General features: G+C 43.1%; 1 protein-coding gene across 6 annotated transcripts in view; it reads left to right on the top strand.

The window, feature by feature from the left end:
* Itgb6 (integrin beta 6) overlaps nt 1-23,467 on the top strand; it is a 124,312-nt gene that overhangs the window by 71,683 nt on the left and 29,162 nt on the right. For all 6 annotated transcript variants that reach the window (NM_001159564.1, XM_006498808.4, XM_006498809.1 and 3 more), the window contains 4 exons: nt 852-947; nt 16,252-16,341; nt 22,452-22,586; nt 22,756-23,173. In NM_001159564.1, the coding sequence (NP_001153036.1) occupies nt 852-947; nt 16,252-16,341; nt 22,452-22,586; nt 22,756-23,173 (739 nt within the window). The remainder of the gene's footprint in view (nt 1-851; nt 948-16,251; nt 16,342-22,451; nt 22,587-22,755; nt 23,174-23,467) is intronic.

Raw genomic sequence — 23,467 nt, 5'->3', positions numbered from 1 at the left:
CTGTCAATGCTTTCACTCCGATGACAGACTACAGTCATGCCCACATGCCTAGCACTTTAATCGGTCATGGGCTCCTCCTTCCTCTGCCCCTCCTCTTTGTGTACTACCCACTTTTGAAATCCTAGGGGAGGCAAGCGTGTTTCATGTTTTCTACACTCAAAAAATAGACTCATCTGTAAACTTGATAATTAATAACTTCTTTTTTAAAAAATTATTCACATTTCTTAGGAGTGATTGTATCTGTGGCAGAAAGACAAATTGTTTTCAGTCATGCTGTGTTTAAAAACAAAAAAACAAAAAAAGTTTATAGGATCTCAGACCACCAATTTATGACATTGCAAAGGCAATAAAACCAACCCCGAGAACTGGTGTAGGGCTGTCTCAGATCAGACAGCTGTGGAATTATAGTGTGTTATTTATCAGCACTCCATCCTGTCCTCAAGCTCCACGTCACCTTGTTCAATTCCAGTAAGACTTACAAGAGCCACCTCAGTCGCGTACATCATAGTCAACCCACTCCGCCCTCTGGCCTTACATTCCTACCTGCTACTGAGTGGCACTTGGGGAAGATAATATGGCACAGTAGAAGTCTTGAGATAAATTCCAAGGGGCCTGCTTAGGAGTAAGATGGCCTGGTGTGGCATACCGCCAGTCTGTTCTTAGGACTTCCCTGAACTTACAAGACTTGGGACCATTCCTGAGATAAGTGAATAACACTAGTAATGTGTGTTTCCTGAAAACAACAGATAAAACTCCTGTGAATATCGACTCTCTCAACTGTGAAAGGAACATTGTCAAATTTTTACCTTCTTTTGTTAGAATATTATTTTTAATCAATGTATCGATTTTAGGAATATCCAACTATCGGCCAACTCATTGATAAACTGGTACAAAACAACGTGCTACTGATCTTTGCAGTCACCCAAGAACAAGTCCATCTGTATGAGGTAAGCAAGTAAGAGCTGAGAGATTCCTTCAAGGACATTGTGCACCATGAAGACCAGTGGAATGTGGGCACACCCATAACAACAATGAGAAAGAGTTGGAAATGAAAGGGTAAATGGGAGAGTGCAGATGCATGGGCTGGGGGTCATCCACTGGCATTAAAACAGGCACTTTGTTTGGCAAGGGGTTAACAGGCAACAGAGCCACTCACTGTTTGAGGGCAGTGACTGAATGTTTGCAAACATAGAAAGTCTCAAGCCAGAGGTGCAACTCCAAGCCTTTGAGAAGTGGAAAGTTAAAAGGAAAACAGTTATTAATTTGAGCCAAAATATAATCACACACACACACACACACACACACACACACACACCCCAGTGTAATTGTGTCTGTATTTTGGGTATTTGGAAGGAAGCATCAGTATGGGAAGGAGAGTCTTTCAATAGGTAAAAGATGCTTACAGTCTGCCATTGACAATGTAAAAACACCTATGCAAATCTAAGATTTCTGTGGTCCATTTACAACCTAAGAGCAACAAGATGTCAAATGCTGCGAGCTGAGATAACTGTGGGTGAGGAAAACAGAGATGTCTCGTATGTAGCTGCGTAGAAAGGCCCCAACTTCAGAAAACGCAGATGATCCTTTCTATGTAAAAGTGTCAGATCCGCCTAAATTCAGACTCTGATTCCCCATTTCTTCCGAAAGGACCTCTTAATGTGCTTGGTGACTTTTCAGGGCAAACTCCAATTATTTCCCAGAAGGCTTTTATGAAATGCACTCACTTGTCCAACTGGCACAGCCCATGAACTTGCATCAAGTTCTATGGAAAGGATCCAGGAGGAGATGCTATCTTGCATTTTTAATGAGGAGGGTATTGTTGTGCCAGGTGAGGGTGCCTTCTTTGCACACTCAGAAGTCCATTACGATCAAGCTCCATCCTCAGCGCTTTTGTTTCTCCATTCACCTGATCTGGGCTTTTTTTCTCTTAAGTCTCCTTAATATGTGATACTGGTTTCCACCGGTTTTAAGTAGTAGAGCTGCAGTAAAGATAGATTACTAAGTACCTTCAGTACAATAGTGAGTCTATCTTGCCTCTGATCCCGAAGGCTAACGTGAGAGGACCTAGTGGGTCACAACACTTCCTCCCCAGCAGGGCTGTGGCTTAGAACCTGGAGGGGGAGCTGCACAGAACTTGCCTGCAAAAGGGAGTCTGGGGACCACGATTGATGACCATGAACATAGACTTCCATTATTCACATTGGCAATAGTCTTTAAGACTCCCAACGTTTAGATGCCTCCCCCAGTCTGCCATTAAGAAGACAGAGGGGGATGAAAAATAACTGTGTGACTAAATGGAATCTGTTGCATTCAAGTTAGTTGCACATGGGTCCCCGGCTGCAGAAGAAATGATCATTTCCAAGGAAAACACCAGATTATAGCTGCCTCTAATATAACAGCAGGACATTTGTTTTGTCTGCCTACTAATCTCATTAGGAGAAGAATTTATGTTCTGTCATGATCTGTGATCTCTGCCATCCGGGCGCCACTACATTCAAAGGGACATTTTCAGGGAGCCACAACTCAGCAGCCCAGGTCAGCAGCCCACTCTATGACTGGGTCTCACTGTTCCATTTTCCTTCTGATGGTTCATTGTGCCATCTGTATTAGAGGGCCAGGAGGCAACTTGGTTTGAAGATAATGACAGCACATGTTCTGACCTGAAGGTCCCACATAGCATGCAAATGCTGATCTATTGTTTTATTGATAATGAAAACAGAAAATAGGCCAATAATGACCTGTGTTGCTTTTCAATTTAAACCTCTTAGAACATGCATTATGTGTGCTAGAGGCTGGGGCTACAAAGTATGGGGGCATGCTTATGAAATAAAGACCATAAGGACCAAAGAATTACTGAAAAATAAAGCCAGCAGTGGGATAAATTAAGGAGCCAAGTGGTGAGAGCTAATGGAAATTCCAGAAGGCAAATAATTTGCTTGAGTTATGCAGTAAAGATAGTTCTGTGTCTGCACAGCCTGCAGGGGATGGGTGAGGTTCAATGGTGGCTCTGTCTTAGAGCAAGAAAGATTTATGTTGCCCAGTCATGGACGTCAGGAAAAATGGCTGTTGTTTCAGTGAGCTGGGTAGGATGCTCTGGACTGTGCAGGTATGGAGGGCTGCTGTGGGCGCACTGTTGGAAGGCGCCGAGCAAACAAAGGGAGGGCTTCAGTAAGCACTTTCCTTTCAGTTCAGTATGACTGCGTGTACATCCCAGACTCCAGCAAGCAGACAATTAGGAACAAACTTATTATTATAAATAGTTTCTTGTTCATCCAATTACAGAGTCCAAGAGATAATGATGGATAATTGGCTGAGCACTAGGTAGTATATTATATCCAAGGACTAAATGCTATTTAAAAATCAAGATTCGATTACCCAAGCTAAAAAAAAAAAAAAAAAAAAAAAGTTTATACTTCAGTCTGTTGGTTTTGGATGCTCCCTCTTAGTTTACATTAAGACAGTATCAGGCTTAAAGTCTAAGTGTCTAAGTTGAAGGGTCTTTCCTTTTTTGTGAGAAACGATTATTATAGATCAACATTTTTACTATACCGTCAAATCATGTTATTAATTGCTGCATGTTATTTGCAAGGCTTTACGATATCTATATATTTTCAAAATGTCTGCAGCTAGCTGGGAGGGTAGAGGTGTGAAGGGCTAGCAGCAATGCCAGTTCCAGGAGCTCGTGTTTATGGTGGGAGCCTGAGGCAATGAGTCCATCTACAGCAGGCGTCTCCAGTTCCACCACAGTCCACACCCTCCCTCACTGATGGCCTGTGGTTGCTAGGACAGAATGACATGTCTAACGCTTGAGCACAGAAGTACAGACAGGTCCTTACATCTTCAGAGACCCCTTCCCCTAAAGACAGGAAGCTCTCAGCTGCTAGATCTTTGAAGAGAATGGTGTCTTATATGTCTTTCTGTTTAGGCCAAGTCTCAATGATGTTGTTAAAGGAATATAAAAATGCAATAAAAATGGGGACTTGGGGCTTGGTGTGACAAATGCTTGTCAGGGTTGAAGAAGCCTGGGCACACAGAGCAGGTGTGGGCTCCTGACCATTGCTAGGATGCACTGCAGCCTAAGGTGTCCCCTTACATTCCGTCCTGGACCCAGATGGCACCAGAGAGGAAAGCTGAGCCATCCCATCTGTCTCAGGACAGATCTGCTGGAGAAGCTCTGCAGCCTCCCTTCTCACTGGGCCATAGCACGGAGACCCCCTGAGCAATTATCCACTGGCACACATTTGATCAAATAGCAAGTCTGAAGAGCTGCCGCGACATGTTGCAAGCCGTGTGTTCTTGCATGGCTCAGGATAATCACGTCCTGTCCATAAGTGTCCATGTTTCAGGAATCAATAACCCCGGTTTTCTTTTTCCCTTTCTTCCTTTGACTGTTCTTTGAGCTAGTCACTGTAGCAAGGGAGGGTCAGAGGCATGGAGAGCTGGAGGGAGATAAAATAAAAATGGGACCTCCTTGCTGTCTGTTAATTGGTTCAATTGTGGTTTTGTTTTCTAATGTTCTTGTTGGAAAAGATCAAAACAATTCCAGTTCAATAGCAATCACTTGATCTCTCTGCCCTCAGTATTTGTAGACTAAAAAGACTAGGCCCAGATGACCTCCATTTTAACCAGTCAGTGACCAGCCCTGGAGCTGGCCATGAATTCGGATGATCTCCACACAGATAGCAAGTCTGGCTGATCTTAGGACCTACTCTAAGAAGCTATTCCCCATCCTCTCAGTCTCATGCTATAATTGGATATTCCAAACTTGGGATTTTAATGCAAATAAAATCATCAGGGAGAAAAGGCAATTTTGTGATTATGTGACATCGCCATGGAGTTAATAAATTGCTCTTGATTCGAGTGTAATAGGGAAGATGTTTGATTTCTCCTTAATTGATGGTATCTAGGAACAAAGCCCGAGGAGAGCCAGCTGCCTACACTTTCCTCATTAACTGGAATATCCCTCAGAAAGAAAGGATTTGGAAATAAAACTCGTGTCCTCAGACTCGTAGGCACCTACTGAATTAGGCTAACCAGTAAATCCCAACTCTGCCCAAGCATCAGTAGTCACTGTTAGCTAACACATAGGGACTTTTCTCTTAAAGGATCGAAAGGCTTGTACTCCAAACATAAGAGAGAAGAAAGACACGAGTTTGAAATAGAGCCTTCATGAGATTCCCTTACTGGGTCCTGTCATATACAAACAGGAGATCTCGTCACTACACAGGCTGAATGTTTGAACACTAGAGTAGCACCTAGGATGTCTAGGGTATCATTATTGGGCTATGATGCTGCTGACTACATAGTCTGCCACCCACTCATTCAGTCATCAGCTATCTCTTGAGCACCTCCTAGAAGACCAGCCAGAGTGTGACCACAAGAAAAAGGTACGATGTCTGCCTCAAGAGGTCTCAAGCATTACTAGCAGACTTGTAAATCAGTTATGAACCCACAAAAATAAGGTGGGAGCACTGTAGAGACCAGGAGGAGGGGGACGGCGTTCTTTGACAGACTTTTGCTAATGAGTTTGTATGTTTTTCAGTCAATCAGTGTTTGTTTTGTTATCTATTCATTATCTTTGTTAGAAGAGGTAGCAGATTAGTTGGCAACCATAAAACTGGTTTTGATGCCAACAGTAGCACACCTTGCCTTGTGCCTGGTGGGGGAGAAAGCTCAGGCCTGGGGATGGCATAGAGCAATGACCATGATGACGAAGAGAACAATGAGTGGCCACCTGGAGATTGAGAGTTTTACACTTGCTTTATCACTTAATCTCCATATATCACCACAGATTAGCAAAGCAACTTGTATGGGGCAGAATTTTGACCCAGATAACCAGAGTCTGTAGCCACAACCACTGGGAAAAGTCACAGTTGACCCACACCCAAGCTGTGGTAGCGGCAAAGCACAGCAATTCCTGAGCACTAATAGGCCACCAGCCAAGAGCCTTTCACCGACAGCTTTAAACATCTCTGTAAAGGCCCAGAGCCTAAGGGTGGAACAGAGCTGTGTGACCCAGGAACCAGCAGAGGAACTCTCTACATGACAGTCTTCAAGGCCAGGCAGTCTTTGACCTAAGGTCCTTTATTGTTGCCATTAGTTTAGATGAGTGAAGCAAGTTAAGACTCTATAGACTTGAATTGAGCCCAGTGATTCTTCCCTGTGATGGAAAGAAGCCACCTAGCCAGGAAGCACGATTTCACTGGGTTGCCATCTAAACCCATTTTTCACATCTAGGATTCTCATTATCTCTGGTTCCAATGAGAGAGATAAAATGAGGACAGGACTCTACGAAGGCTGTGGATTTATTAAGTTGACATAATTTAAGCATACAGAAAAGCAGGGTATGCTTAGAGTGGCATGGCCACCGCTAAGTTACCCCCAATCTAATAATGCCATCATATTGGCTCCCTCTGAAGAAGGAAAGCTTCTCATGTGCCCACTGACTAACCTCCTGTCTGTGTTCTCTGCCTTCCTCTCTGTGAGGCAGCCAGGATCCTGAACATTGTGTTCATCATTCTTACACTTGTTTTTACGCTATTAAAATATAGGCGCATCCATAACTGATTCTGTGTTAATGACATGCCAGCACATTTCACTGTGCAGATTTAATTTCTCCCATCTTCCTCTCGCTTGATTGAAGAACTGAACTCAATGACCTACAAGATTTAGCAGCCAATGATTGATTCTGGGAAAGGAGGAATTCTAATGGCTTGAGGGGGGCAGGGAGATATTTTCCTTATATTTTCATATTGCAGTAAAAAGCATGTATGATATATACTTTATTTTAATTCATTTTTCAGTGCATAGTTTTGTGGCCTTAAGCATATTGGCCTTGCCATGCTCAGCGGTCTGTGTTCGATCCAGGGAGATATCTGTGGTGTCACGTGACTCCATCCACATCTTTCTGTAACTGAGGGCACTCAGTTATGTGCAACTGTGCAGCACTGTGGATGATGTCGCTGTACCCTTCCCTGCGTTTACATCATGGATCCACACATCTTTAAGTGAGGCCTCTGAGTCCCAAGGAAATGGCATCTTCAAAGTTACCTTTATAGTTTGGGCAAGTTACTCTTGTATTTCATACTGTCTTACCAGCAATGAAGGATGGAAGCTAAGAAAAACTAAACCAAACCAAACCAAACCAAACCAAACCAAACCAAAGCTTCTCTCTTTTTAGTTACAAACTTGATGCTGCATTTGCACAAAAGAGAGGGAGGGAATGAGATGCAGAAAAGCAGGAGGAAAAAAAAGTCACTCATAAACCAACGCCTCAGACAGAGCTAACCACGGTTGACATTTTAGAATAAGCCTTTCTTCCTTTTTCTTTGAATGTATTTGCATATTTTAACATAATTGCTACCATACTGTACATATTAAGTATGTTCCCATTTTTTAAATGAGTTTATATGTTTATAGTCTTAGAAAGGCATAAGAATTAAATTGTATGAAATTATACATCAATCACTTTTATTAACAAGAATAACATTAGCTCGAAATCAAGGTTACTCTACAATATTCTAAGCCGATGGTTTTTATATTTATAGGATTTCGGCTGTAAAATAAAAACAAACTGAGCCACACCTGGTGGCACAGGTCTGTGTTCCCAGCTGAGTTAGAGGCTAAAGTAGGAGGGTCACAAGTTCAAGGCCAGTCGCAGCAACTTTTAAGAGCTTTCCTCAAAATAAAAAATAGATCTTAGATGTAGCTCAGTGGTAGAACACTTGCCAGTGTTAACAAAGCCCCCGAGTTCAGTGTTTGGTATTACCAAAAGTAAAAATAAGATGGTGTTTGTTCTTTCTCCCCATTAGCCCCTAAACTATAGAGGTAAGTCACTCCCCCCATCCCAGACTTAGTTTTTCACACGTTCTCATGTTATGTGCTTTCTCTTTGTTTCCCATGAGCAAATTTTAACATTCATAAAGCCAAGTAATTACTTTTAGCATCTATTTTCACATCTCTGACCGTGTCGCTTTGCTCAGGACTTCACTATCTGTGGACCTAAGTCTGCACCTCAGAGTGCTGTGTTACTCCGCTCTCTGCTTTCTCTAGGCATTCTCATGGTTGTAATGGCTATCGTGTGTGTCACTGCTGGGATGGCCAAATCCCAACAGTGCACACGGGGCACTTGCCAACCATATGGAGCAGTCTAACTGGCCTAACTGTAACGGATTATCTTCCACTCAGTAGGCACTGCCTTTTCAACACTCACTAGAGCATTGACCCAAGAGAGCAAGTTAAACCGGTGGCCCACTGGACATAAAGCTTGGGAGAAATATGTATTTTAATTTCATGCCCAATTTTCAGAGAGAACCTAAGATATACTAAAAGGGCCTAATTCTAATAAGAGTTGAATACTTTGTACTCCCTGCGATATTGAATTGTCAGAAAGTAAACAGAAAAATTAAAGAAAAGAAAAACAGCTGTTGAATTTGAATAGTTTGGACATCCTTCATTCATTATTTCAGGGGCTGGAACACTTATTTCATAGGATTGAAAAGATTTTTTGTTCATAAGACGCAGAATAGGTAGTTAAAATTGAATTTCAAATAAACAACAAATCCTTTTTAGTAAAAATATGTCCCGTGCAATACTGATGATATCTTAAATTAGAAAATGTTCATTGTTTAGTGGAACCCAACTAAAACTTGCATATTGGTTACCTTTGTACCACTATGGCGACAGCTCCCAAGGAAACAGGTTGCAAAAGGACAGAGTTATTCTGGCTGACAGTGTCAAAGGTTTCAGCCCATCACAGTAAGAAAGTCTAGAGGAATTCCACATGGTGCAAATGGCGTTCACATCACAGAAGAACAGGAAGCAAGAGGAGGCAGGTGACAGAGGCTACCCACAACCTTCAGAAACCCCTCCCTAGGACCTTACTTCAGTCATCCTGCTCATTCCGCCCCAGCCACTGCCATCTCCTAGGGGTTCGACAACTAGGCAGGTTCCACCTGCCAAACAGCACCAACCACTATAGAACAAGAGTTCAAAGCAGAAGCCTGCAGGAGTCATCAGGGTTCAAACCATACCATGCTCTATTTTCTTTGGGAGCCTGTTGGTAAGGGTCAAAGGTCATCCAAGCCTTCTGAGTTATGAGCATACAGCTCTACCATACTATATGAAGATTCATGGGCTCCTGTTATTATAAAAATGGGTGACAGGTCATAGCTTGCTCATTCATTCATTCATTCATTCATTTAATAGTTTGTGTGCTTTATACTTACGGGGCACTGGGAGAACAGAGAATATAAGGCAGGTTCTGTCCTTGTGGGCTTAGTCTACTGAAGGGAAGTGGACAAAAAAAAAGGACAAATGAAGAAATAACAAAGAGTGACTTTTAAATGTGCTGCCCAAGGAATGGAAGGGAATGGTGTTCAGCAATGGAGAACAGCCAAATGGAAAGACTGAGAGTTTTCCATGAAGAGGATCTTCAGAGAAGACTCCATCCAAGAGGGGTTGTGCTAGCAACCAGAAAGTTGAGAGGCATCGAGAATAGACACATGCAAAGGCCCTGGGGTAGCAAACAACCCATCCCCAGAATATACAAGGAACAGAATAAGAACATTCAAAAGTCAGTCAGCTTGGAGTGACCTAAGGTAGAAGGAGAAGGCAGGTCCACGGAGAGCAGACACTCAAAATATACCACTTTTGTAGCAAAGCAGAGATGCCCACACAAGCGTATGGCTGGCTGAATACTGAACACTTCATAAGACTAACATTATATTATAAGATATAATGTCCTTATTTTCCAAGTCACAGACTATTGTTTACATATGGTTCTCAATTGTTGGTTCTTATCAGACTGTCCTAGGCAGCTTTTAAAAGCCAAATTATTACTCAGGCCACATCCTGACCTGATTAAATTGACACCATTGGATCAGACACTGAGGTCAGCATCTTCCCATTTCCTCTGTATAGCCAACCATTCTGCACCTTATGAACACGCAGGCTCTGATGCAGATGTCTATGTGATATGTCTATAACTCAGCATGTGTGACAAGCTCCAAGGAGATGCTGATGCTCTGGTCCATTTGCAGCACTTGGAGTGCGGAGGCTCATGGCTCTGTAGCAGTCCTTGCACACACTCTGTTTGTTATCTTCTTGTCCCCTCTATAACCTTCCTTCCAGCGATTCTTCAAAGTTTTATTACCTGTCCATTGCTCTGCAGAGCACACATGCTGTTACTGAAACCCATCTCCCCTTTCATTTTAAAAGGCCTTTCTAAAGCTTAGAGAGTCTGGACGTTCATTCTGTAGCCAAGGTGTGCCCTCCATCTCTGAAAGCAGGCTAATCTCATTAAGAGGAGCCATGAAGTGTCCTGGGTAACAAATACTCCACACAGCCCCTTTGTTCTCAGAATCTCCTCCACTCGGATGCCTGTGCGCATCTGTTTGTCTCGTAACAGTCTGCACTGCAGCCCACTCGTTTTTCCCTTATCACAGTGATTGCTCTAGAGTACTCGCTCAGCTGTGTGTGTGCTACTGCTCTTGGCTGACATTCCGGGCAGACTGGGAGAAAGACAGGTAGTGCTCAAAAGTTCCAAGGCTGACTACCTAGTCATTGCTGGTACCGACTTCAAGATCAAGCACCTGATTTAATTAGCACACTCCCATCTTGCCTGCCTGCCTGCCTGCCTGCCCGAGGAATGCTGACAATGGAAAGCCTGAAGTCAACGCAGATATCATGCAACCCAGAGACAGACAGTCATGCCACTCTCTTGCCAGAAACAATGACAGGTTCCTCTTGGAATCTTGGGTGTCCTGGTAACAGAGGGAAGCTTAGGGGTAAACTTTTGCATAATACCCAGAGCCCTGCGTTTACTGATAATGGACAATGAGAACTGGGGAAATAAAAACCTCACAAGAATGAATGAAAGGCCCTGAAGCAGAAAGCCTTTGCAGTTGAACTCGGAATCATTTATGTCAGCAGGTCCAGGCTCCAATTCTGGAAGAATCACATGCTTTTCCACAGAAGCAAGGCTTTACCACCAAGGACAAGATAAATAAGAGAGTACTGGTTTCCTGGGTACTACCCCATCTAGCCCCACCCAGCTTTTCATTCCTTCCTACGTTTCTTTTGAGCCGCAGCATTCGAGTTTGACATTCCTGCACTGGGTAGGAAAGTGTTTTAAAATCTGAGTCACTAAGCATACATAGAGGGCATTGAGATCTTAACTTTCTAATGAGACACCCTTGCTCATTTGCTGTTGGCATTTGTACCCATCCCTCCCACGGCAACCTAATAGAAGACAGCGAGCGTTGGCCTGGAGCCACAGTCTGCTTCCACCACCTAAACTTTGGTGCCTGGGCAAGATACCACCTGCCCTGATTCAACTAAAGGTGTAAGGCTAAAGCGAACAACGCATACACCCCTCTGTTCTGCACGATGCCCCCCCAGAAAAGTATCCAACTCCCATTACTAGAGATGTGACCTTAAGTAGGCTCAATGGGGACAAAATCACCATGTATCACACATGGACTCTTAATCTAACAGGAACAGTGTTCTTTCATGGAGGCACAGAGTGTCAGATGCTTGAGGCGAAGGCACCGTGGGACAATGGAATTAGGGAATCCGTGTTTCTGGTGGCTTGGCATGGAGTATATTTTCAGGTGCTTCTTTGCCGTCTGCATGTCTTCTTTGGTGAGGCATCTGGGAGGGTCTTCAACTCCTTTGAAAATAAGATTGTTTTCTTGTTGAGTTTTAAGAGGTCCTCCGAAGTAACAGAGCTTTATGTGATGTATCCTGTGGCTTGTCTTCTCGTTCTCTTAAATTGTCTTTTCCGTATCATAACTGTTTTTCCTTACACCTAGCTCATCTTTCATCTACCTCGTGGATCAATTTTTTCAGTATGGTAGCAAAATGTCATCACCCAAAGTCAAGACCATCTAAAATTTCTCCTGTGATATCTTTTATGAGATATGTTTTTCAGTCTTTCAAGTAGGCTAGTCTCCTTTTGGAGTTAGATTTTACCAAGGGTGGGATGCACATATGTGTGTAGATTCGTTTGTGGTGTGCATGGACAGTTGTTCCAGTACTATTTGCCAAGAAGACTACTTTTGCTTCTTCATAATGTTCTTGCTTGTTGGGAAAGATCCATTGATTTTACTCTGTTAGCCAGTTTCTGGGCTTCCTGTTCTTTTTAATTGATCTATTTGTCGATACCATACTTTTTGAGGACTGGAGCTTTATAGTAAGTCTTGAAGTTCACTTCCTCTACTTCAGTTGGCTATTCTGGGCCTTTTGCTGCTTCTTATAGACTTTAGCATACGTTTATTGAGATCTACAAAATAACTTGTTTGTACTTTGATGGGGGCAGCATTAGATCTATAGATGGAATTCTTCCTTTGAAGTCTTATTCATCACTCTTTCTATGGGTAGTGATTTTTGTTTTCTACTTAAAACTTTTATTTTTTTTTTTAGCCCAAGCCCAGGAGGGTTGTGGTGGTTTGAGTGAGAATGTCTCCATAGGTTCACAGACTTGAATACTGGGTCCCTAGTTGGTGGCATCATTTAAGGGGCTTAAGAGGTGTGGCCTTGCTAGAGGAAGTATGCCACTTAAGGGCAGTGAGCATTGGAAGCTTTGGGCTTCTTCCTACTCTCAGTGGGTATATGCTATGTGTGCACTATAGAGAGAAAAATATAGGATGGGAGAATACTTATTAGGAAGAAGTAAAGATAAAGAAGTGAGAAAAATCTTTGTTAGATTAGATGAAATATTTGTGAGCAGATTAGATCCGAGCCAACATCCTGGTAAATGCATTTCAGTAAACTATAGTTAACAAGTATATTTTGAGGTAGACTACTGATACAACGATGAATAAGTGTTGCCGAGATTAAAAACAGTGCTGTGCATAAGATAAAGTCGTGGTACCCGTGATACATTACTGAGGCTGCATAGAGAGGAACAAGCAAGCACAAGCCCAGACGGAAACCAGCAGTGGCTGCTAAGCACTGAGTTTCCTAAGTTGTTTATGCAAGCTTCCAGGGGATGTGTGGAACGTTGATAACTGATTTCCTCCATTGAACAAGAGACATGAAGAGTGTGGTCAGTAGAAAACCATGGCCAATGAGCTTGGAGGTAATGAGGAGTCTTCGAGACTGTAGCCATGTTACAAGAGGAGGATGTGGAGAGATCTAGGCTTGAATCACCACCCTCCAGGGCAAAAAAGCAAATCAGGAGGGCCTGAAAGACGACAGTTAATACTAAACTTCCACCCAGAAGTCAGTGGACCTCTTGAGAGTTCCTCTAGAGGAAGTGCACCAGAGCAGGAATGGACATCCTGTCAGGAGCTGTCTGTCCCTTGCAAGGCAGAAATGTCAAGAGCCCTCCCATAGCAAAGAATGCTTACCAAGGTCCTCAGTCATTCTATCAGAGGAGAAAGCCACTCCCTGCCAGTCCACAGGTGACATAGGTAATCATGCATCCCCCTGCTCTTAGCCAAGCCAATGTGCATACCTAAAACTGGTCTGACAGCTGGGCACTGAGTGCCACTGAGTGTGGAGATGCTCTCTGAAGAGGAGGTCGGAGTGTTAGGGGATAAATTTAGACACGGTGTTGTCCGATGGCTGCCGGCTGAGCGATCCCTTGCCACGTGCAAACACGCACTGTTAAGCAAACAAGTCATCCTTTTTTGAGATGGAAGCAGAGTGAACAAATAAATAGGAAAACCCAGGTGATCCAAAAGAGCACACAGCCAGGAACTCCTGGGCGGTGCAGCAGGGGGATCCAAGAAGCTCTGTAATTAGGATAATCCGCGGAGGGAGAATAGAGAGTCTGCGGCCACACGTGAGACTGCATTTCTAATGAGCTCCTGTGCCATCGTGTTTATGGCCTTCACTGTTGCTGACACCACTGTCTTACTCATAGGGCTGTAATTCATCAGCAGGCGTGAAAGGCAGCTCTTCTCTAACTTTAAACACGTTTAATCACAACAGTTTACAACGTCGCTTTAAGGTTTTAGCGAAGGAAAGGCATTTGATACGTACTTACAATGATCATAATGCTCTACAGATTTAAAGCCCAAGTTTTCACAGTGTTATACCATTAAGCCAAATTGTCATGTTTCTAGTTAATTATTTGAAATAGTTTGGGGGAGAAATCAGCATCCAAAAATTAATTAATAGTTTTCCTCCGTATAATTGCCAGTGTCATCACTGGCTACTGCTACTGGCTGCCAGCTTCCTTTGTACCCTGGCTCTAGTGGCAATCAGCAAGTGTGATTAACATTAAGCACTTGTCCTAATAGCCAAATGCCAAATGTCATACCGCATGCAGGATGGTAATTACACATTAAGAAGCGGGTGGGATCAGCATCATTAGCCAAGAATTAACCCCAAATGCAGAGCCACTTGAACTGGTGCTTGCAAAAAAACCACAGCATCTCATCCTTGGAGATACTAAAATGTCCTTCAAGAGTGGCAATTCTGTGCCCAGCTAAGGACCTTGAGATTCCTTTTCAAAAGGATCCAAACCTTTCTTTGTCTAGAACAAAGGTTTCCGCAACCGTCTCTTCCAAGATCAGGCAAATTTGCACACATCCCCCGGCTCCACTCCAGTGGAATCCAAGCTCCTATGTAGGTATTTGCTGTTAACCGCAGTCTCATGCTTCATGGCCCTTTGTGACATGTGTTTATTTGAAGAGGTAAGTCGGCGAGGCAGGGCTGTCCTCAGTTTTCACAAGCTCTCCCTTACTCTGGGAAATGTAAGGGGCCTTCTCCAACATGCTGTGATTGGAAGGAGTAAGATGAGAAGTGTCACCTGCCACTGCTGCCCTTGGCCCCCTCAATACTAAAGTACAGCATCAAAGTGGCAGCAGCTGACACATCTGAGGATTCAGATTTCAGCAACTTTGAACATGAACATGGGACTAAGTAGAATGTTTCAACCCCCTTCCCCCCCAAACTGAAGCCCATTGTTTCCATACTAGAAGTGGAGAGAGCTAGGGTTTCCCCAGGTGCATACCGCTGACAGGCCTGGGGGGCCACCAGGTGCCTTTGCATTATGACCTTGGGCCAGCTTCAGGGCTCCTTTGCTTCTCTCTCTTCCCCTGGGTCTGGCTTCTTTAGAGTCACTATCGTAATTAGCGATGACTATTCTAATCGAGTTCTGGGCATTTCCTGAACCACTTCAATGGTCTCTGGAATAAGAGAAAGTCTTAGTCAGGGTTATTATCACTACGATGGAACACCACGACCAAAAGGAACTTGAGATGAAAGGGTTCATTTGGCTTATAAAGTCCATCACTGAAGGTCAGGACCGGCGGAACGCTACTTACTGGCTGATTCCTCAGGGTTTGCTCAGCCTACTGTCTTATAGAACTTAGGACAACCAGCACAGAATTGGCAGCACCCACAATGGGCTGAGGCCTCCTGCATTAATCACTAATTAAGAAAATGCCCTACAGGCTTGCCTACAGCCTCATCTTACTGAGGCATCTTCTCAATTGAGTGACCACCCACCCTTCTCTGAGGACTATAGATTGTGTCTATAAGTTGATCTAAAACTAGCCAGGACAGATAGGGTGTCAAAATTTCCTTGGACCTATAGAGATGCCCTGAATGTATAATTTGATTCTTCTTTGCAAAGCCTAATCTTCTGGCCACACTCCAGGCCTAGAATGTTAAACCAATAGTGGATGTCCTCCCAGGGTGGAAAGGCCATCCCAGGAGAATCGATATAAACAGAGAATGCAAACTAGTCAGGACTGGTTCTAATGAATCACGATGCAGGCAGGAGCAATTCCAACTAGTTCTAGGACTATCCTGACTCCCTACAGGGCTGCTCATCACAAGTAGAAGCAGAGAGTTAATGGAGAGTTGGAGAGTTAACAGCTAACATGCAAGCCTTCCCTCCTTTTCTCCACCAGCTGACCGTTCATTAAGAGCTCTAGACCCAATGACAGAAGCAACCTCGTTCCTTACTTCCCTCTGTGTGCACCAAAATGTGGTTTCTGCAACAATGGGAAAAGAAAGACATTCATGGAGGCCTGCCCAAAACTTCTAGTCAAAGGATGTTACGTAAATCTCATTAGGACTTGAGACTTGACTCTGATGTGGTCTAAATCCCAGCTGTGGAATATGACAAACATAGATTCCCCAGTGGCAACTTAGAGCCACTTGTAGCCAGCATCCTGGGGCTAGTTAATCAGAGGGTACCACTGACAGCAAGCTGAACTTTGCCCTTAGCATTTCTCAGTTACTGTGAACCATCAAGCATTGTCTCATTCCCTGTTCTGTTGTTGTTTACAGAACTATGCAAAACTCATTCCTGGAGCAACCGTGGGACTGCTTCAGAAGGATTCTGGGAACATCCTTCAGCTGATCATCTCCGCTTATGAAGTATGCTATTTCCCCTTGCAAGCAGTTGGCTCCCTTTACAGCACCTCATTGCCATCCAGACACTAAGATGTAGGTAGGGAAAATGCACTTCCGTTTGTTTGTGGAAGCACTGTTCATCCAAAGAAAGCTCCTCTCCATCCATGCAACTGAAATACAGATTCGTATTTACTTATTTCACCCATCTTTCCAAAGGGAGTAGTAGGTAGAAAAACCAAAGACCTCCACACTGAGGTTGTTTTAGGATTATAACCTACACAGAAGTGTGGCCTCCGGGAAAACGTTAATGCAACGGAAAAGACTCTGAGTCATGAGTGAACACCTCTCTGCTAAACAAACAAACAACAGCATAAATTGCCAGTGTGTTATGTGGGGATCTAACCCCACAGGTCCAAAGGGAGAAAACTACAAGAGCTAACCACACGCCAAAATACCAAAAGCTCAGTAAGCGGTATATCTATCAGGTTCCCTAGTATTTCCAAAGGAGCAGAGGCCACTGTCTAAGCTTTCCTGGTTGCTCTGATGAAACACCCCGAGAAGAGAAGCATAGGGGAGAAAGGCTCAATTTCGGTTCACAGTTCCAGCTCAGAGTCCATCCATCGGAGGGGGAAAGTCACTGGGCAGGGGTTGGGGACAGTTGGTCACGTGAAGATCAGAGTAAGGCAGGCTCTAACTGCCACATGCTGGTCTTTTGGTCGTAAACATCATTTTCCTTTTTTGTCTTTCTTTACAAATAAATAAACAATAAATAATCCTAAAATTTGGATAGACATTAAAAAAAGAAGAAGAAAAAGAAAAACTTTTAGAAGTCAGTAAAGCTCCAGGATTTTTTTTTCAAAGAGCAATTACCTAATAAGGAATGGTAATAATAAATTTCTCCAAAATTTTGATGTTTGAAAATTGCCCATTAATGATCCATATGTAATGATCTACCCTAATGGTGGGTATAAAGCCAGTGTTCCTTATCTAAACTACAGGCAGAATCACCTGAGCAGCTTTTTAGAAAGTTATCCTCCTGCGATTCCTTCCACAGACATCTTGGAGCCGTTCAGAGGAAGGGCCGAGGGAGGGTTTTGGAAGATAAATAATAACCCCCATGCGATTTTTGACACTACCCCACCAATTTCAAAACTTGTGCAACAAGGTGGAAAGCAAGCTACCCCTTCTCAAAGACTCCATTTTCTTCAGAGAATGAAGCACAGCGGTATCCACTACCACTGTACAACTCCCTAGCAATGATCAGATGTTGCAGTTTTCTTAGCACTCATCAAAAATTAATCACATGTCAGCTCATCCTTAAAATTCTTCCAGTCAGAAAGTCCTAACAACAGCAACAACAACAACAACAACACACACACACACACACACTGTGTGTGCCTCCACTTTCTCATGCACTAACTAAAGTTCTAATGTGTAGACTCAAATAGAATCACAAAGCAATCCCTTCCCTGGCTTATACTGCATTCCATTTTCTTTAGTTTTATACTCTAGAAAGTGTTGGCTGCTAACCACTTCAAAGAAATTAGGCAAACAAGGCAACAGTGGCTATTACTCAGCCCATCTGCCAACCCCATCCACGCCCCTACTTGCTTCGTTCCAGGGATTGTCTCACTTAGAATTTCCAGATTGCTCATGCAGTTTACAAGGTAGTTGAGATCAAGTCATTACACATTTGAATGGAATTTTGGGTCTTAATTTATGACCTCAAAAACACCAAGGACTGGGCCTGGAAAGATGGCTCAGGGGTTAGGAGCACTGGATACTCTTGTTGAAAGTGTGGGTTTAATTCTCAGCGCCCATGTGGCAGCTCACAAACATCTGTGGCTCCAGTTCCAGGAGGGTATGGTGCCCTTCTCAGGCCTCCACTGGCACTGGGCACACACAGTGTGCACACATACACAGGAATGCATACATAGTGTGCACACATACACAGGCATGCATACATAGTGTGCACACATACACAGGCATGCATACATAGTGTGCACACATACACAAGCATACATACATAGTGTGCACACATACACAGGCATACACACATAGTGTGCACACATACACAGGCATGCATACACAGTGTGCATACATACACAGGCATACACACATAGTGTGCACACATACACAGGCATACACACATAGTGTGCACACATACACAAGCATACATACATAGTGTGCACACATACACAGGCATACACACATAGTGTGCACACATACACAGGCATGCATACACAGTGTGCACACATACACAGGCATACACACATAGTGTGCACACATACACAGGCATACACACATAGTGTGCACACATACACAGGCATACACACATAGTGTGCACACATACACAGGCACACACACATAGTGTGCACACATACACAGGCATACACACATAGTGTGCACACATACACAGGCACACACACATAGTGTGCACACATACACAGGCATACACACATAGTGTGCACACATACACAGGCATACACACATAGTGTGCACACATACACAGGCATACACACATAGTGTGCACACATACACAGGCATACACACATAGTGTGCACACATACACAGGCACACACACATAGTGTGCACACATACACAGGCATACACACATAGTGTGCACACATACACAGGCATACACACATAGTGTGCACACATACACAGGCATACACACATAGTGTGCACACATACACAGGCACACACACATAGTGTGCACACATACACAGGCATACACACATAGTGTGCACACATACACAGGCATACACACATAGTGTGCACACATACACAGGCATACACACATAGTGTGCACACATACACAGGCACACACACATAGTGTGCACACATACACAGGCATACACACATAGTGTGCACACATACACAGGCACACACACATAGTGTGCACACATACACAGGCATACACACATAGTGTGCACACATACACAGGCATACACACATAGTGTGCACACATACACAGGCATACACACATAGTGTGCACACATACACAGGCATACACACATAGTGTGCACACATACACAGTCATACACACATAGTGTGCACACATACACAGGCATGCATACATAGTATGCACACATACACAGGTATACACACATAGTGTGCACACATACACAGGCATACACACATAGTGTGCACACATAAACAGGCATACATACAGACAAAACACTCATTTACATAAAGGAAAATAGCAAGAAGCACCTACCAATCTGCTAGGTTACATTATTCTGAAGTTCTTGTTGAAGCAATTTGATTCATGAGGTGACGTGTGTAAAAGATTGTGACACTTGTTTAGTAATATTATTTTTTATTCTGTTATTCTTAAATGCATTTGGAAAAGACTTTCAAATAGAAAAACCTATAGACAGAATTTCTTCTTTAGGTGAGAGAGAGAGAGAGATTGATTAACTTCTAGCAAGGCAGAAGCCACTTGTAGCTACAAACATTAGTTAAGTGTTTTTAAATGCTGTCTTGATATAAAAAAGAAAACACTTAAAATGGTTGTGTACTCTCTCACCCACTCATTAATTTCCTTCCTTCCCTTACTACATACTAAAGGCAACTGAAGTGTGGCTGCAGGGGGTTGGCTGCTCTACTGGAATTTTACCTCTAGGAAGGAATTCATTTGTGTTCTTTGCCCAGCCTTGTAGGAGATGCTAAAAATAATAATAATAATAATAATAATAATAATAATAATAATAATAATGAGTGGAATGATGAGAAAAATAAATTAGCGTTTATATCCTTTACTTGGGAAATATACCTTCGTAATATTCCCAATAAAATTTGTACACTAGTACTCAATTATTTCAATGCTGAGATTCCTGTTGTTTAGGTTAGACAATGCCACCCACTAATTCTTATTGTCACCAGCACACACATCCCTTTTTTCTTATTCAGCTTCTGACCAACCCTCCCACTCTCTCCTGCATTACTTCCCCCTAATTCTTGGTGATTTTAGCATAACACACTTTGGAGGACTGAGACAATAGCTTGTTCAATAAGGCACTTAACTTTCATGCATGAGCACTTAAGTTGGATCCCCAGAAGGCACACAGAGAAGCTGGCACGGTGCACACTGCAATCCCATTGTGAAGGCCCAGACAGGCAGATGCCTGGAGCTTGCTGGCCAGCCAGCCTAGCCAATTTGGTGAGTAGGAGGCTAATGAGAGACCCTGACTCAATAAACAAAATGGGTGGTCTCTGGAACCAACACCTGAGTTGTCCTGTGGCTTACACACACACACACACACACACACTTACACAAGTGTGCCCTTGTGCGCATGAGCTCATGAGCATATATACTTTCATGTGTACACCAGACTTTGGAAGAAGCCGAGTTATTGTTCCATGCAGTGGGACAAATTATACTTCAGAAAAAAATTCAAGCAAAAGGTGCTTTTACACTGCCAAAATTGAGGGAAAGGGATAGAGCACATTATACCCCCAGTGTCATAGGTATATAGATGATAGATGATAGACGATAGGTAGAGAGATAGACAGAGAGATGCATACATACATATATACATACATACATACATACATACATACATACATGATACACACCAACAATAAAATAGGCATGAACTCAAAACTTTTTGTATGAATTGAAATATAACTCGACTTATGATATTTAAGTACTTTATTAGGTTTTATTGTTTGACATTTTTGTTTTGTTTCCTTATATATGTTATAAGTAACTGAGGAATAGAAAAAGCAAGATGAGAACCTCTCAGAATAGAAATTCAGTCTTATCCAAGATCTGACTTGACAGTCAAGGCATAATAATTCCCCCAAATAACTTTAAGGTACAACTCTCCCACACACCATACTTTAACACCTCTAAGATTTGGGGGGTCTGGAGGTATAACTCATTGGTGAGTGTTGGGGTGGCATTATGCAGGACCTATGTTTGATTCCCATCCATCCTGGTAAGAGAACAAATAGAGGTCCATTTTGTAATTAGTGAGGTCTTTACAGCCATTACGTGTCAGGTGGCAAAGAGAGTATCATCTTCATCACAATCGCGATGATTGCTATTTCAAATCATCACATTCGCTTTTGCTACTTAAAATGTTAAGTGTAGTAGCTATTGTAAGATATGCTTATAATTTTTGAACTATGACTCAATATTGAAATGAACAGTTATTATAGATGCAGAAATGGACCCAACAAAGCGGCAGAATGTAAATTTGCTATCAGTGAAGTAAATGTTCATTGCTAGGGATAGATGAGAGCCTGCTCCCCTCTGAGAGCAGCATGGGGGCTCTCTGAGAACCAAGACACATCGATGCGTACAAGTGAAGGGTACCATTATCATATCTGTACATTGTTACATATGCACCACTGGTACATAAGCAAAAGCACTGTCTTTATGATGCCAAGCTATGCAACCCAGGTCAGGAGAACTTGCTGAATCCTTCAGAGTGCATGAAACAACTTGCAGGCAATAATTGGCTCCTGACTGTCCCATGCTGTGCAAAAACACCTTCAGAAATATTGTCATAGCTTACTTATCATGAGATAGTATATCTCAACATTGACAATGTCTGAGGAATACACACATACACACACACACACACACACACACTGTATATATCTATATCTATATATCTAGATATATATATACACACATACAGTATATATCACATATATAATATATATCACAGTCCTGCTTGATTGATGAAATGATGAATTTTTATGTTCAATTTAGCTTTATGAATTTATAGTTGTTTATTTTGTTCTCGTATGCGTATATCACGTGAACATGCACGAGCACACTCACATACACCTAAGCATGCATATGGGTGTTGGTTCTCACCTTTCACCTTGTTTAAGATAGGGAGTCTCTTATTTCTTGTTAATTCGCTGCTACGTATGCCAGAAAGCAAGCCAGGCTTCTCTTGTCTCTGCCTGGCAGCACATCATAGGTTGGAGAGTACAGACTTAAGTCCTGGGATCCTCTTTACATGGGTCCTGAGAATTAGAACTCAGGCCCTCCTTCCACAGCAAGAGTTTTACGCACTAAATCATCTCCCTAGCATCAAGCAGTTTCTTCTTCTGGCTGGATTTCCTTTTTACTTATGATTTCCCTTAACCCTTTCTTGTCTACACTAAAGGAACTGCGGTCTGAGGTGGAACTGGAAGTGTTAGGGGACACAGAAGGACTCAACCTGTCTTTCACAGCTCTCTGTAACAATGGTGTCCTCTTCCCACACCAAAAGAAATGCTCCCACATGAAAGTTGGAGACACAGTAAGTAGATCCCTGGTAGATCTTTAGAAACAACAATTTGATGGGTTGCAGGCTAGCTAGCTCAGCTTGCTGAAGCTGGGTTTCTTGGAGAAGCCAGTCTCACCAGCTTTATCTCAAATCCTGCAGGTTGCTGGATAGAGGAAGCAATAACCAGCATTTTCTTTACCAGGCATCCTTCAATGTGACTGTGAGCGTATCCAACTGTGAGAAAAGAAGCAGGAACCTCATCATAAAGCCAGTGGGGCTGGGGGACACCCTAGAAATACTCGTCAGTGCAGAATGTGACTGCGACTGCCAGAGAGAAATAGAAACTAACAGCTCTAAGTGTCACAATGGGAATGGCTCCTTCCAGTGTGGGGTGTGTACCTGCAACCCCGGCCACATGGGTCCTCACTGCGAGTGTGGTGAGGATATGGTGAGCACGGATTCCTGCAAGGAGTCCCCGGGTCACCCTTCATGCAGTGGAAGGGGTGACTGCTATTGTGGGCAGTGCATCTGCCACTTATCGCCGTACGGAAGCATCTACGGACCTTACTGCCAGTGTGACAACTTCTCCTGTCTGAGACACAAAGGCCTTCTCTGTGGAGGTAGGTGATGGGCTCCTACGGGCTTCCTGCCTCTTGTGTGGCAGCTGTTTGGGGACTTTGGTCTTTCATTTCTTCTTCACATTCCTGGGCTCAGCAGTTGTTCTGTAAATATTTTCTGGTGGCTTCAGCGGGTGACTCATTAGAACTGGGATAACTGGACAGTCTCCTGCATTTGTTGCCGTTTCTAACATTCCCGTGGAGTCAGAGCTCTGTCCACTGAACTTACATTTACATTATATTTAAATATCACTATTCCCTCAAGTTAAGCAGATAAAAGTTGAAATGTTGCCTCTC

Source organism: Mus musculus, chromosome 2 (assembly GCF_000001635.26).
Source record: "Mus musculus strain C57BL/6J chromosome 2, GRCm38.p6 C57BL/6J".
NCBI lineage: Eukaryota > Metazoa > Chordata > Mammalia > Rodentia > Muridae > Mus > Mus musculus.
Note: the sequence above shows the minus strand (reverse complement) of the source record. Positions and strands in the feature narration are given on the sequence as shown.